The 16,825-nt window shown below is 39.7% G+C and overlaps 1 protein-coding gene across 3 annotated transcripts in view; it reads left to right on the top strand.

Annotated features, from left to right (window-relative positions):
* Positions 1-16,825, top strand: part of LARGE1 (LARGE xylosyl- and glucuronyltransferase 1) — a 207,523-nt gene that overhangs the window by 140,413 nt on the left and 50,285 nt on the right. For all 3 annotated transcript variants that reach the window (XM_086468604.1, XM_086468598.1, XM_086468590.1), the window contains exon 6: positions 5,327-5,431. In XM_086468604.1, the coding sequence (XP_086324730.1) occupies positions 5,327-5,431 (105 nt within the window). The remainder of the gene's footprint in view (positions 1-5,326; positions 5,432-16,825) is intronic.

Genomic DNA, 16,825 nt, shown 5'->3' with positions numbered 1-16,825 from the left:
ATACTTTACGCTTGCTTTTCACTTTAGAGACCTGTGCCAAATACAACTAAATCTTGGGAATGTAACATCCAGGAGAGCTGTGCTGAAATGAATCTGTCCTGTGATATCAGCTCACCCTTTGGCCATGGGTGATCAAAAGGTCCCACCCCACCCCTTCCCACATCTCTAACATGCCTTTTTATTTACCTTTTCTGAGGACCACAGAAAGTGCAGCTCATCCAAGGTATTTGCTGTGAGCCCATTGCTCTTACTGTGATTATAGTGGAGTCACGTGAAAGCCACTGTAGTCTCTAAGACTGCCAAAAAAAAAAAAAAAAAAAAAAAAAGGCTTCCACTGAAGAAGACGTTGAAAGTAGTTGTAATAACTAATTTTTTACTACAATTATTGTTATTTGTAATAGCAAAATACCTCAAGGCAAGAGCTGAGGTTAGAGTCCTTTGTGCCAAAAACATTAGAAAAAGTAGAATTCTCTAAAACTAGGAAAAAGTCAGGGCAGAGTAGGAAAATATTGTTCATAGGCACCAAGATGGTACCGAGCATCAAATGAAACTGGCAGATACCAGACTCAACATAAATAAAAGCTGATACTTCTTCAGATGTGTCACATGCCACAAGTCACTGGAAGCTGGAGGACCACTATTAAGAGGTACCAACATACAGCTGCGCCATTGTGCTCCATACTGCACAGCTTGGGCCACTCCCTGCTGCTGGAGACACAATACTGTGCTGGAGGGAGCTCCAGCCTCGCCACATGCAGCTGCTGTTATGCTTTCAGTAGAAACTGGCACACAATTATTACCTCAGATGACTTGTATTGGCAATATGTGAGACAGGCAAAATGGGAGAGGGATAAAAAGTTATTGTTATCTCCATGTTTATTAAGGGAAAATTGAGCAAGAGGCTGTTATGTGACCTGTTCAGTGTCACCCAAGCAATCAGTATCAGAGCTAGGAGCTGAGATGAGATCTGGGATCCCGTTTAGTGCCTGAATTAGAGGGTCATGCTTTCTCCTCCGTTAGCCACCAAAAATCTATGAAGTGAAAACAGAATTGAAGGCATTGAGTTGTCAGGCTCAGAAGTATCTGTTTTTCCATGGAAACCTCTTCCCAGTGACAGCTAAGCTTTTGCAAGGGGAGAAGCACTTCTCATCATGCCAGAGCTGTCAGGGAGCTGTACTGTGCAAAGTGCTGTACCTGTGCAGCTGCCTTCTGGAGAGGTCTCGTCCTGCAGCCAGGCAGCATGCAGCCCCCATTCCTGACAGTTCAGCTATAATTTTGCCTGCTCGGTAATTTTTCACCATGGTCATGCCAGAATCACAGCCTTGTTTCTGTTGTCTGGCTGTTAGTGGTGATGCATGAATAAGCAAGAAAGACAGCTTCATTTTCATAAGCTGACTTGTGCCTGGAGTAACAGAGATTGAGAGGAGTGCACTTAATCATAACTGCAGGGCCAGAGCAGAAAACAATGACAGAGCTTTAGCTGTTAGTGATGGTATTTTATTATAATAACTCTTAGAAAGAAGAACAGGCAGCTCAGAATGCTGAATGATTCAAATTCATTGTGGTAGCCACCGTGTTCTCATCTTCTGAAAGGATAACTCACATATAACTGTTTTATGCTTGCCTTTTACAAAAAAGCCATGGTGGAAGGGAAGTCTAGTCTTTCTCCTCAGAAAATCTGAATTCAGATTGTGGTATGCTCAGAGGTGAAATGAAGCTCATGAAAGTTTCCACAGAAATGCAGGCACCTTTCAGGAAAGGCATGAAGGGTGGCAGAGGGACAGGTTAGAGCTGATGGATGGTCAGAGAACTGCGGGCAGAGGGAGCGTTCATTATGCCTGCTCAACACCATGCATTGCTTTGGCCAGTACCTCATTTCTATAACTTCATAATTCATTTGAAAAAGTAAATAACTAAATGAAATAACTGATAATGCTTAGATACACTGGACAGATACTCTCACAGTGACTCATTAATATAAAAAAATTTTGATGAAAGCTTTGGGTGAAACATTTTTAGTTTCAAAACTGGAAGGGCAAAATTTAGGATTTTATTTTGTTTGAACTTTTAGATACACAGAATAATGTGGTCTATATGGTATATATTATGCCTCTGTGTTATGTGTCACATTGTTTGCTGTTATTTAAAATGATGAGGATTGTACATTTAGATGTGATTATTTTGATATCTTCAGATCAAAATATTTGGGGATTTTTTCCCAGAGAATATTTCTGAAATTCTTTTTTCTGTACTGATTCAGAATGAAAACATTTTTTGGAACCATTAATATTTGCTATGCAGGTGAAGTTCTGGTTTCCTGATCACTTCTGCCCTAAGTCAAGATCACAGGGACAATGTAAAGGGAAATAAAAATACATTCTTCTTTGGCAGAGACAGCAACACTATTCCAGCCTAGAGAAAGCAGAAATATAACTAGAGAAGACACAAAACATATCTTCATAACTTTCTCCAATATGGCTTGGGAGACAAGCCATCACATCTGCCTGGTAGGTTTTTAGTCACCAGCAAGAGTTATCACAGCCTGACAAGTTGCTTAATGCTGTACCCCAGGACAGTACGTGAACACATGCACATTCCCAGGCCATTGAAAAAGCAAACTAAAGTATGTTAGCTAACACATTTTACTTTGTATTTGTGACAAGCTAAAAGGACATATACAGGCAGTTATTCCAGCTCAGTTGACATACAGTAAGTCACATTATCTGATCCATATTTCTAAGCCCTAAAGTTTATATGATGTTAATTTCTGCCTTCATCCATGTCCTGTATCAAGCCTCAAGGTATACTGGTGAAAGCAGGATTTGTTCTGGTGTCTTCAAAGGTAAAGGGAAAAAGGGGAAGGAAGTGATACAGCTACAATAAATACATGTGAACATAATTTCCTGAGCCCTTTCAGTTTATCTTAGCATGAGAAATAATAACTGAGAAGTAAGTATTTCAGGGGTACATTATCAGAACTGAGATTTTGGACTGGTAGGTGGGAAAGGAAAACCATTAACAGGCAGCAAGGTTTGTTCAGTTTTTGTTATTCATCATTTCAAAGGCTGAACTCTGTGGCATGTTGGGAAATGCATGGGGCTAAAATAATGGAAGCAGATTGATGCTTCATGGTAAGGAAGTTCAGTATCTGCTTCTTGCAAATGGAATTTTAACATTTCTTTTGATGTTAGCAGTACTATCCTGAGAAGGATCTGTGGACTGCTGAGTTGTGAAACGCGCTGTTAGAATATGGGCAGGGTCACTCTCATCCTACCAGCTGTGCCAGTTCATTCCAGCCCAGCTGCACCTGCATTTTTTTATTGGATTTTTTCCTCATCCTTTACTAACCATGGTAGTTTCTTAGTTTGGTTTATTCTACCTCAACTGTAAGGGAGTGGTTATAAAGACCAGGCAGTCTTCCAATGCAGAATCAACAAGTGTTGTTTTCAGTTGTGCCCTTCAGCCTTTTTTGGCTAAGGCTTGTTTTAGCCAGTTGGGTTCTTGTTCATATTTCCTGACAGTATATGGCTTGTGATGCCTCATGTGCTGTCTAGTGTGTTCCACGTGTCTCACAGGTTGAGAGATGCTACATTTCATTTGCATGAACAAATCATCAGTTGCTTAGGATGCATCTGCTTCTAATTTGTAATTTCTTTCATTCTCTTGTGCATTGCACTCTGTTAATATTACCAGTTTTCAGTAGTACCAACGAGGTGACAAATTCATGGTGGTCTTTTATATGACCTTTCCACTCTCCCCTAGATTTTCCACCTTCTTGAAAAATGAGTTGATGGAGTATAATGTGAAATATTATATATGTTTCATCTATAATATATAATGGAAAAGAAGAGACATCATTAGAAAATGAGGTCTAATGAAGACTGGCATGTTGTGATGAGGATAGAGTAGAATGATCCTGAACAGTGTTGTGGAGTGGACTTGGTAATTTCTCAAGGTTATTTCTAGATTGATTTTCATTCACTACTTGAATGCTTTCATAATGTTCTGATTTGTTATATGCGTTGGCCACTCACTGCTGCTCACACTCTGAAAGAGCATTTGACACACATGTGGGAGTTACTGGCATTCCACTGAATTAGAGATACCGCGGGAGAGTATCGTAATCACCTGACCTAACATCTTCCTAGCTGATTATAAAATTGAATTAATCACTTCTGTCTTTATGTCTTGCTTCTAGCCCAACATGGGCTATACTGAAATTTTAGTAATACAGCTATGGTCCTGCAAAAGCAACATATAATGATCATTGCACTGCTGTGCAAACATCTAGTTTTGTGAGCATAGCTCGGATTTGAAAATATGCCTTCAGAGCATGATGCTTAATTGCTTTCTCAAAAGGTTTCAAAATCATTTCCAATCCCAGCCTTAGTGCCCTCACTGAGCGGGTCCTTCTGTTAAAACACCATTCCCTTTCCTTTCCTTGACTAGATCCAAATGCAGTTTTCCCCTTCCCTCCATCCTCCATTACCAGAGCATCATTTCAATCACTTCTCTTATTTACATTTTATACAGCACATTTCAGGATAGATAATTAAGTCCTTATCTATACAAACATTCACTTTTCAGTTGATTTTTAAGCAGTGCAAACCTTCTAGACACATTTCATTTAAAACACGTTTTACTCTAGCTGAAGCCAGCTGCTAATCAATGTAAGTTAAACCAAAATAAGCCCATCTAAAACTGAAATCATAATTTCTATGCAGCGTTCCACACAGACTTAACTAAATGACTTTTACTCTCTTAAATTAAAACAGTGCAACTTTCTTATGTAGGTAAACTCTTAGAATCCAATATTTTCTTGAGCAAAAGGGATTTCCTTTGTGACTGAGAAAAAAATCCCTGAAACTAGTGGGGGGGAGCATGGGAAGCGAATAATTTGTTATATTGAGTCTTGTTCTTCAATTATATTATCTCCATCAGAGTATGAACAGATCTTCGTATTAGATGATCATTTTACCAACACTTACTTCTCACTAGGAGGATTCTTTATCATTGTATTCCAAAATCAAGCAGCATTCAGATTTGTCTGGGTGATATATTTTTGTCAGCATGACAAAGGTTCCCACAGTGTTTAATTACTCAGACTAGCCAGGGGAGAAGGAAAGAAATGAGCCGTGCTGAGTTTGCTGTGCCAGGCTTGCTGTCTGTTACATAAGGAGGCATCTTCTGAATGCGTGAAGGGAAGGCAGCACCCGAACTTCTGTCTTCTCTTTCTCCTGGCTCTCCCTCTCCAGATTTCTTGTTTGTTTTCCATTGATTGACTGTCCTTTGTCTCATGATGTTTTTGCAATTTGCTCATTTCCAGGGCAGCAGGTTCTTGGCTTGGTGGAGAACCAAAGTGATTGGTATTTGGGAAACCTTTGGAAGAATCATCGGCCGTGGCCAGCGCTTGGGAGGGGCTACAACACAGGTAGGCCCTGAGGGTTTTCTTTGAATTAACGTTTGCAGTGAGCATGCAGTCAGTCCCCTAGTATAGAGAGTATGAGATGTGGTAACTTGCACCTGCCTTCCTAACCTGCTGCAAAAATTGTCATTTAAATCAGCAAAAATGACGCAGAATGATGCATTTTGGAGTTTCTGGTCCTGTGCTACTCTGAGGAGGATATGTTCCTTCTCTAAATGGTTTTAAGAGAGATTGTATGGCATCCTTTGGGGAAGGACAGAGCTTTTCAGCAGTCTGACACATCCTCAGCTCATCTCCTACTAGATTTCTGTCCATGATGAAGCATATGTAGGCCAAGCAAAATGGAAAGAGTAGGAATCAAGGCACAGTTTCTGGAGAGAGGTAAACGATATCACAAAATGTCAGCCCAATAAAGATTAAACTCCTGCAGGACAACAACAGGATCATAACTGTCCTAATAAAATGCAAACTACTAGCCATCAATTTCTGCTGCCTTGAGAGAGGAATAAAGGCACTAGATGGGAGAATTTATTAGGTTACAAGAGACAGGTCTTCTCACTGATTTGTGTGTCGTATGTGAGAAAACATACCAGATGCGTAAAGAACACACACATACATCTAAATCATTTCAATGCTAGTCTTTACACACTGATGCAGTGAGTTAAGTTCCCTCTCTATTTGTAATAAAAGGACAGAACAGATGGTGAAGCCTCCATTTAGAAAAGATGAGTCCATTTAAATATCCCTGCACTATCAGGAAATTATTCACCATAATAGTGGGTTTGCTTCGCAGAAATATATTGGATTGGATGAAACAGACTAACTAGAAAAAGGATTGCACAAGTTGTGGTTGGGTCATCTGTATTTCTATATTCCTTTGTATGTGTGACGGAATCACTCCAGCTTTTGTGAATTTGTATCTCAGCCTCTGCAAAGCATCTCTGTTCTGTGAAAAAGTTTGAAAGAATAGCCTTGTAACAGAACACAGATAGATATGGATACAAAATTTTGCAAAAGAGGTTTGTTGCCTGTTGTTTCTCCAGGGCAGATTTACATACACAAAGGCTTGGGCTGTCCGACTTTCCATGCCACACCCCCAAAAGCATGAGACAGAGCTAAGTTTCATGGATTTGTCCTGAAATCTGAAAGCTTGTTGATATCAATTCTGTTCAGTGTTACAACACAAAGCAGTATCTTTTGTTCTATGAGAGATGACCACCTTTTATAGTTTCTTTCTGCTGCATTTTTGCTTTTTCATTTCTGCCATTTTGATGCTGGCAGAGAGAAATGTGTCACAACTACATAACATTAGAATAACCCAGAAACGTATGGTAGGTAGTACCTAAAATGCAATTACGTAAATAAAAATGCTGTAAAGCTTTAACATATATAGTCTTAACTTACTGTTCCAAATGTTTTACAGGGATACCAAATGTCCGTACGTCACAAAATTCTTCCACTGAAAATAACTGAATGTCTGCAGTCCTTCACATACATTGCATGTGTTAATTCTTGGTATGTGTTAACACATACCAACCAGGCCATGCATAATCCTGCCCGTGATTTTAGACCGCTCACAATTTCTTTTTTCAGACAACTCACCTGTAGTTATAAAAACTTTCTTTTTTTTTTAGAAAGAAAACCAGAAGGTAGATAATGAATGGAAGATTGACAAGTGATCATACGAAGTTGAATGATGTTTTTTCAAGTACCTGGAACAAGAGGTCACTGAGTGAAACGGTGCAACCTCTGAGAAGTAGCAAACGATGTTATTGACAGAATCAGCATCATTTACTATCATTTTCTTAATTGAATTCATTGTTTGCCTCAGTAATCTAGCAGAGATTGAAGGTATAAATCTCTCAAGGAAGATGATATACCAAGTGAAACTGGAGCTTGTTTGATGTGTTCAGTAAATTAAAATAATTGACACTGAATGCAACACTGTGGCCAAGGAGGATTCAGAAAGCTACAGGCAGGAGGGGGCAGGAAAGCGAGGCAATAACTCTCAGCAAAACACTCAGGAAAGACAGTGGGCCAGGAAAGGGAAAACTTAGAAATTGCTTAGGGTAGTATGTAGGAGCAGTAAAAGGGCGCCCAAAACCCCGAAGCTTTAATGAGCTAAACAAAACTGGATGAGGGGGAAGCTCTCAGACAGACTTCGCTCTTGCTCTTGGGAGAGTGTTTACTACAGTTCTAGGGTACAATCCTATGAAAAGAGATTTTTATGTGAGCCTCTTCAGCCAGACCCAACCCTGGCCAGAACCAACCCTGTCAGATTTGATGCAGAAGCACCCCTCAAAGTCAAAGTTCTTCCACTGCTTCATTACAATTTCTGAAGCAAATAATTCATTTTTCACTCCTACGTCTCTGTGTCTGAGCCACTCTGGACAACATACAGGTTGGGGGAGTCCCAGAAGGTAGATACATTAAAACCAAAGGTGTATTTGTTCCTTCTCCGCTAGCTCTTTAAACCCAGTAAGCATGTGTGTTCTCCTGTTCCTGTGTGCCCAGGCCAAATCTCCTGACAGTCAATACAGATTTTTCAAGGAAAGATTTTATTTGGTTGTTTTTCGTCCTTCTTCCTCATTTGCACAGGCAGATAATACAAGTCACACTTTATTCCATGATAATATAATCTTACAAAAACCAGACTAAACTCAAAAGTCAGTTCAGTGACAATTTAATTGATGTTTAAAAGGTTCTCACTTAGAACCATTCTTTATTTGAGATAACATTCCCTTTCTTGAGCCACTGTAAACACAGTTCCTTCCGTACCACAAAGGTACCCAGTTTTTTTCTGTACCTCATTGTCTGAAACTCAGTAAGTTGCTTAATCAAATACTTTTTAATGTATCATCCACTCCATTTTAATTGTCAACACTGAGATTAAGTCTTACAGACTCCCCATACATTAGTTAAAGCACAGTTTTCTCTCTGTATAATCTGTATTGTCTTTTACTGACTAAACTGTGCTTTCGAAAATATTGCCTGAGCCACGCTGTGATTTTTCTCTTTACAGATGTTAAACTGATAGCTCCAGAATTGCACCGTATGGTTTGATGTTCATTTCTGGAATAACAGTCATCTTAGTCCTCAGAAAAATATCTTGTCAAAGAAATTCTAAACATCAAAGCTTTTAGTGCTTTGTCTGCCTCCATCATGGTGGAGAATAGCTTTTAAAAGCAGCTTCTAGTGACTGTTATCATGATTTCAGGCCACTTCCTCAGCTGGTGTGAATCACCCCTGGCTTCTCTGTCTTTAGTGCAGCAGGGCCAACTTCCATCAGCTGAGAATGGGCTCCCTGCTTTTCAAATGGAGCTTTAGGATGGATCTGTGCCTGTAATTTGGGTGCCAGGGAGGCATTCATAAAAACTTTGGCCCAGGGTATTTCAGACTTCTAGACTACAGAAGCCCATCCTGAGGATTTGAGGCTCATCTGAAATATACTGCCTCAGTGCAGCTACTAGATCCTGTAAGGAGATGTCTCAACAGCTTGAGCTGAGGATTCATACTCCCACACTGAGAGATGTCACGTTACCAGATTTGTGGATTGAGAACAGAAGGGAATGGCTAGCACCTAACAATTACCAGGCTATGTGTGCACTGTGCGTTATTACTCCCATGTTTGTAATGGAAGAATGCTAGAATGATTCTCTTTCCTTTATTGTTTTTGTGAAAAAAAAAAGGTCTTATGGAAGATGAATTGGAAGTGGGAAGCATGTTATGTCGTTTTTGCATAATATTTAACAATTGTGACAAGCGTAGGGCAGACTGTTTTTATGAAGTTAGGCTGGATCACATCTTGTGCTTCTTCACGATGATGCTGTGCATCTTCAGTGCAGAAAGCAAATGACTAGTAAAGCAGTGCAAAATGGGGTGGTGGTGTTCATGGAACCACCTGTGATCCTGCTCCGGAAACACGATAACTGCTTTCGTCTGAGCTCCACAGGCTTCTGCTCACAATGTTATGATAATGGATCTGATGTTAGGGAGTGATTAGCACTTTTAATTTAATCAGACATTTCTGTTTTTCAGAAATCCTCACAATTAATGCCTTAAATAGTTATTGTTAACTACTTCTGGATAGGTCTGTTACCAAAATGCCTTTTTTTCACCCGGAAGAGTCAGAATTCCATGACAGCCATCTGAACATAGCACTAATTTACAAACTATATTCCATAGTTTCTGGCTAAAACTAGTGCTTTTCTCCATGGTGTAAACAAAGGAGTATAGTGGTTTCTTGAGACAGGAGACTATTCTGAATTGTCTCACTGAATGAAGAAGCCAGAAAAATTATGGTTTATAGAACCTTTAAATACCCACCATTGGGGCCCGACTCAGTTTAGCTGTGTCCTCTCTAAAAGCCATTGCAATATTCCTACCTCCCATTATGTAAAACATTTGTCACGTTTGGTACAGGAACTGGTATCATTAGGTTTGGTTATAAGTACAGGAGGCTTTGCAAATAGATGAAAAATATATTTTAGTAGTATTGGACTTCATTTTTTTTTTTTTATCAGTGTCAAGGCAAAAAGTAGCACTTTTGTCACCTACTCAGATTCACACTGTACCAGATTTTTGGATTAGATTATTCCTTCTTTAAGATACTGTGAGTTCATTCAGCAAATATTGTTATCAGTACAAAGCATACTGATACACATGTGCTTTATAACGCACAAAGATGCATTTGAAGTACAGTTATCATGCACATTGTACAGGTAGTACTTTAGGAAGTGCCAACACATTGTCGCTTTTAGGCTCAACAGGAAATGTCAGTCTGTTTGTGTCAATGCTGGGAAGCTAAAATGGTACTTCTGCTTCTGATGACCACATCCCTATCTTTGTTGGCTCTAATCTGTAGCTTACGCTTAAGAATAAGCTATCTTAAAGCTGACTACCCTCAAAGAATAGCTTCCTTTCCAGTCTTTCTCATGCAGTTTCTAAACCCTGTGGTGTACTGAGAATTTGTTTACAGCATGCTTGACACTTCTGAAATGAGGGTCAATAAGTATTTGATTTTGAAAATAGTGCCTCTAGTTTGAGAGGCCTATCCATGTAGTAATGGCACTGCTGCAGCTGAATTAGTCTGCTATTCATTGCATTCTCTGAGATACATCCTCTGCTCCTTAGCAATTGAATCTATCAGACCCTGCAATAACTATCTTTTTTTAAAAAACAACACCTGCCTTTCTCTGAAACACTGAAAACTTTCATCTCCTAAGAAACCTGTGATAAAAAAACAATGGCATTCAGATAGGCTATACCAGATTCTAATTTCTGTTGTAAATCAAAAGTATTTCTTTTTACTTGATTAAATTGTCCTAGTTTGGGGTTTTTTACTCGTCTGACTTGAGTTCACAGTGTAAAGTTCTCCATGTAATGTACATAATAGGACATATATGTGTAGTATTACAATCTAGTGATTTAAAGAATCATTCTGAAGTGTGGTATTTTTAGCTTGATCAAGACAGTTCTTTATGTGAACATACATAGCTTGATGAGTAATTATGTTGTCCAGCTCTCTGAAATGCCCTTCACTTTATTGTAGAAGGACCATCATTAGCAGGTTAAATTTAGATGAAAGACTTGCGCATAGAAGCTCAGTAGTGACATCCAGGTACCTAAGCTGAGAACAAAAACTTCTATTATATGACAAGAGAACCTGCCTAGTAATAGTAAACCCAGTACTTTGTCTTCTGAAGTGCAAGTTCACTTTCCAGTTTTTTGTTGTGCTCATAAAAGTGATTGTGTAAAGACAGTTCGTTCTTGTAAACCGCTTGTAAAACAGAGGTTTTAGCCAAAGCAAAAAAAGAGGCGTCACAGTTGGCCTCCATCTTTGGACTCTAACAGGTAGCCTGGTGCCTGTCACAGAAAGTAGCAGAGTAACTAAGATGTCTTTCTGCACTCTTGTGTCAAAGCTGTCACCTCTAAGAGAGTGACAACAAAAACCAGTTGAATTTGGTCATATTCAGATTGCTCTCTTAGTTGCTACTTGCTGCAGAAATCACTATGCTTTAATCATTTTAGTATTGGGGCAAACTAGGTTCAGGACAAACCTTTCCCCCTTAAAAAATAATCAAGAGACTTTTGAGAAAGAAGAATCTGCAAAATTGAGTGGACACTGAGATCTCAGAAGCAGCAGCTCAATTCTTTCCTTTACCCATTGTCTTTTTCTGTCTCTATGTTCAGTTGCATCCTGATTTTAGTTGTTCCCGCAGTAGCTCCTCAACCCTCCCTCCTCCACCTCTCTTTGTCAAACTGAGCTCAGTGGAGGTCAGGAGCACTACGATACCCTGTATATACAGATAGTTTCTACACAGTTGCTCTCAAGGCCTTAGCAGAGACGATGAAGAGAGAAGCTTTCCCAAATAGGATCATAGAAGTATAGGCAATTTAGGTCAGAAAGGGTCTCCAGAGGTCTTCTGGTCCTTTGCCCACCGAAAGACAACTCAGATTGCTCAGGGCCTTTTCCAATTGAGTTTTTAGTATCTCCAAGGATACCTCTCAAGGCAGTCTGTTCCTTTATTTGGCTACTGTCTTGTTGGGAAAAGTAAAAATTATAGTAAAAATTGCTGGTAGGTAATTAGAATTTCCTTTGCTGCAATTTGTGTCAGATACCTCTTATTCTGTCTCTGTGCATCTCTTAGAAGAAGAGTTTGGCTCCATTAAGTAGTTGTAGAGAGCAATAAGACATCCCCTTAGCCTTCTCTTCTCCAGCCTGAACAAGCCCAGTTCTCTCAGCTTCTCCTCATACATGTTCTCCAGACTTCTAACTATTTTGGTTGCTCTCCACTGGACTTCCTGCAGCATGTCAGTGTCTTTATTTGACTGAGGAATCCAAACAGTACTCAGGTGTGGTCTTATAGGCGCCGAGTAGAGTGGTAATCACTTCCCTTGACCTAAGGAGCTAATTTGGCCCAGGATGTGTTTGGCCTTCTTTGCTGCGAAGTCACGCTACTGGCTCACGTTCAGCTTGCTCTCCACCAAGTCCCCTAGGACTTCCCTGAGAAGCTCCTTTCTATTCACTTGTCTTCCAGCCTGTACTGCCCATTCGGGAATAGTCCCATGCAGGACTTATCATTGAACTTTATGAGCTTTCTCTTAGCCCACTTGTCCAGCCTGTCAAGGTCCCTCTGAATAGCAGCCCTATCCCAAGTGTATTGGACACAGACCCCAATTTGGTGCCATGTGTGACGTTACTGAGGAGGCATTCTATCTCATCTCCAGCTCATTAATCATGATGTTAAACAGTGCCAGCCCCAGTATCAACTCTTGTGGAATACCACTTGTAACTGGCCACCATCTGAATGTTTTATTGCAGAACACAACCCTTTGAGCTTGGTGGTTCAATTTGCTTTGCAGGCTCCTTGTAGTCCACTTATCCAAACTGTACCTCAGTTTGGCTATATGAGCGTGCTAAACAGCTCCACACGCATTTTCTCCTTACACAAATCCATCCCTACATTTCTGTTGTGAACCTAAGCCTGTCTCTCTGTTCCTGGAAAAGAAATGGTCACAGAGGAAGGATTGACCTGCAGCTGACCTTTGGGTGAAATCATTGCATTAAAGTACATTTTGTTTCCTGTTTTTAAAATGCTATGGTTAATTTTTTGGCTTGTTCTTTCTGTGCTGCTGCTTTCCTTCCCCTAATCAATTTTTTAGAACATTCTATTCCTCCTGAATCTCTATCAGTCAATAAACTTCCCATTAATGGGGGTGGGGGTGGGGGTGGGGGGGTGTCTGATTGCTTCTGAATGCAAAATTCCAAACTCCTTTGTCATCCAACTATAAAGAAATACCTGAGAGGCTGTTCAGCCCATGAGCCACATTTCCTCCTCTGTTGCTAGGACATTGACAGACCAAGATAAGCTATGGCTTCTTACTCATTGTGCCCATCCCTACAATTAGCCTTGTGGACTACTGTTAATATTAGAAGCCAGCCAAAATAATTATCATCTGTGCAGGGTGCATTTTTCCTCTTCATATAGTCTAAAGTGGAAACCTTGTAAAATTGTTGACATTTCAACCCCTATTAAATATGATGGTTTTGATAGGATCAAAACAAACAAAAAAAACCCCCATAATTTAAAGCAATGGTCCCTGCTATCTTTCACTTTTCACTGCTTTCTGAGGAAGAAAAAAACACAGATAAGCATCATGGATAAGGTCCAGATCTGATATAAATGGCTGACTCTTGCATTAAATAGCCTTAAGCTGATTTACAGGAGCTGAGGATCAGGAAACAGATTTTTTTCTCTTCAAGGTGGGTGATTCTTTGGTGAAGAGTCCAAGATAGATTAGTTTTGGAAGACATACTTGCTTTCATCAGGGCAAATATTCAGTGAATTCCAGCAAACCTCCTCTAGTTTTTATCCATGGAAACAAGCTTTGTGTGATCCCTTCTTCCAAACATGACTGCACAGGGAGTTTTAATGACTGGACCTCCTGCACAGTAGCCCTGTACAGTCTGTATTAGTCTGTGATTCCTCTTCAGGACAGCTGACCCAAGCCCAGTTACTCTGGCTTGATGTAGAGCTGTGACACTCAGTAGCACTTCTGTGTTTTGAGGCACTAACATGTAAAATTGCACACTCAGAAAAAATAAAGAGGTGCATGAGAACCAGTCCAGGGTGGATGATCGGATGAATGTGAACTCCAGGTTTGATACAGGTTGTGAAAATATTTTGTGTGATCATTTGATGTATAAACAGGGACATTTCAAATATGACTACAGGAGATGTATTTCTTTTCTATTTGGTGTACACTTTTTACTCCTGACATACGGGATGTCTACACTGTCAGGTAACTTAGGTCCCTGCTTCATTCTTTGTTCTTGGCTCCCTGATCATCTACAGGGCACAGAAATTAGTTGGTACATTGTCTTTCTCAGGGAGCAACCTGTCTTTTGTCAAGAAAAAAAAAGTATTGACTGTAATTTGTTGATATTCACTCCAGGAAGTATTTCTGGAAGATAGTATGGATATGACTACACTCTGTTTGTCACCTCTTTCCAGTCCTTCAACACTGTGTCAGAAGACTTCACTCTAATATTCCCACATGCCCTGATGACATTCTCCAGTGCACACAACATGGACTCCCAGTTCCATGCTAAAAACTCTCCAATCTAAAAATTGTAACATGGCTCTCTCATAATATCAGACACTGAGAAATGCAAGCAAAATAATTGTTATGTCTAAAAACTGAAGGAACACAAACTAGGACCTCAGAGACAAGTACTATGTAGTATGAATGTGGCCAGCCTGATCAATACAGAGCAAGACCCTGAACAGCATGTGTACAATCACTCTGTAGTCCTTGATCTGGGTGCTAGGGATCACTTCTTGGAGTGGATATATTTTAAAATGTGGATTTAGCTACTTGTCCAGGTCTAATCTCTACAGGTCAAAGACGAGTACTTACAAATTAACAAAGTTCAAAGAAAATATTGGAAAATTTCCCATAAAGTTGTCAAAAATGGCTCCAGGAGCTTATCTGGGAGCGAGTTAAGGAATGGTTTGATCATAGCTTATTAGTATCTGCAGGAGAAAATAACATTCCTTAACAGAGGGCTTGCCAATTTAGCAAAGGTTCAGCAAGATCAAATGACTGCAAGTTCAAAGACATGTTCAAATTAGAAATAAGGGAAGTATCCTTCATCAGGGTAATTATGCATTGGAATAACTTATCAAAGGTTGTGATAGATTATCCATTATTGTAAATTTTTAAATCAAGACCAAATGTTTTTCTAGAAGTTATGCTCTAGTTCAAGCACAAATTGATTTTGAAAAGTCATATGGCCTCTGTTATGCTAGGGCTAGAATTTCTCCTTTCTGACTTTATCACTTAAATATGTATTTAACCAGGACTTTGTTTTCCTCTCGACTGAAGTCACCTAAACACCCAGGCAAATGAAATCACAGAAAACCTGCTGTGTAAAAACTTACTGCATTTTTAGTATTGAAGAGAGGAAAAGTTCTTTAAAACTTTGTAGAAATATTCCACATTTCCCCTATGTCACTTTTCTTCTTAAGTCTCACATTTCAAAGTGCTTTATAATAAGGCGCGTACCTGACCATCTTTTTGTTAGTGTCAACTTTTGGCACCTCCATCATGACTTCCAGACGCACAGAGATGCTGTTGGGTGATACTTGTGCATGGCAGCAATGAGAGACACATCTTTGAGACAGCTCTCCTCAGCTCCATTTAGATTGGTCATTGCCACTGTGCTACAGCATATAGAAACTGAAACCTCCCTTCTTCCTGCTTTTGCTGATCTGAAGTTTGAATGTGTTATCTGAGGTTTAAACCTTCTGAGCAAGAACTTTCCCAATCTTTTGTATTTCAAAAGCATTTAATGATTTGCCTCTTGTGGGTTTTTTTTTTCGCTCTCTTGGAAGCCATCTCCTTAGTTTACCAACTGAGAAGTCGCTGGAATATTTGCTTTCCACTGCCTTTGAAAAGTAATCTCTGTACCCTATATGCTCACAAGGGTGACTATCAGCAATTTGGGCAGGAAAGTATATGACTTTGCACCGCTTAGGATCTATGCAAGAGGAGGCAAATTCCTCTGTCTTGAGATGGGTTTTCTTTGCTGACTTCAAGAAACCTGCAGAATTGTTACTTCTCTTCACAAGACTCTGGAAGACAGGAGAGGAGAGCATTACTTAGCAGGATGGTCTTTAAGTAGCAGAGGTTTTCCTCTATGGACTTCTTAAAAGTCTTATGGCTCATGGCTCCTCTCCTGTAGACCTTTTAGACTCCTGAATCAAGGAAATTTTTCTTTAGCAGCCTTTAGGCTTTAAGAAAGTTGGAGAAATTCCCCCAGAAATGGAAGTCATTAAAGAGAAGATACAAAGCATATGCATCTTTTTTTCAAATTGCTCAGGAAAAAATAGCATCTAAACAATAAAGAAACAATTAGATAGTAGGAAATTTTGAGCTACAGTCAGTAGCCCTATAAGAAGTTAGAATCATGCTCCAGTATATCCATCATCTTTATTCTGCCTAAGGAGAAACAGTGTACTTCAGAAGAGGAGAACAAAGAAAATAAAAATGTTCCGTTTCATTAAATGGGCATCAGGAAGTGTAAACAAAATGTTTATAATGCTTCAAGAGGAACCAGGCTCCCAACAGAGTGACGGCACTACATTTCAAAATGCACTCTACCACAGCTTCACTTTCAATGCATGTGCAGACGAAACAAGGGCTATTGCATTCTGTCACCATGCCTGGAGGGACACCCACTTTCCATTTCAAAACGGCTTCTCATCCCTGCTCAGTTTTCTCAGAGAAACGTTCAAATGTGGAGTCATTGTTTATTCTCAATTAACACATTGTGTAGCCCTGCAAGTTTTTATTAGGTTGTTGGGTTTTTTTTTACATTGTGAAAGGCTTCTT

This window comes from Leptosomus discolor, chromosome 1 (genome assembly GCF_034619465.1).
Source record: "Leptosomus discolor isolate bLepDis1 chromosome 1, bLepDis1.hap2, whole genome shotgun sequence".
Lineage (NCBI taxonomy): Eukaryota > Metazoa > Chordata > Aves > Leptosomiformes > Leptosomidae > Leptosomus > Leptosomus discolor.
This window is presented reverse-complemented; position numbering and strand designations above follow the sequence as displayed.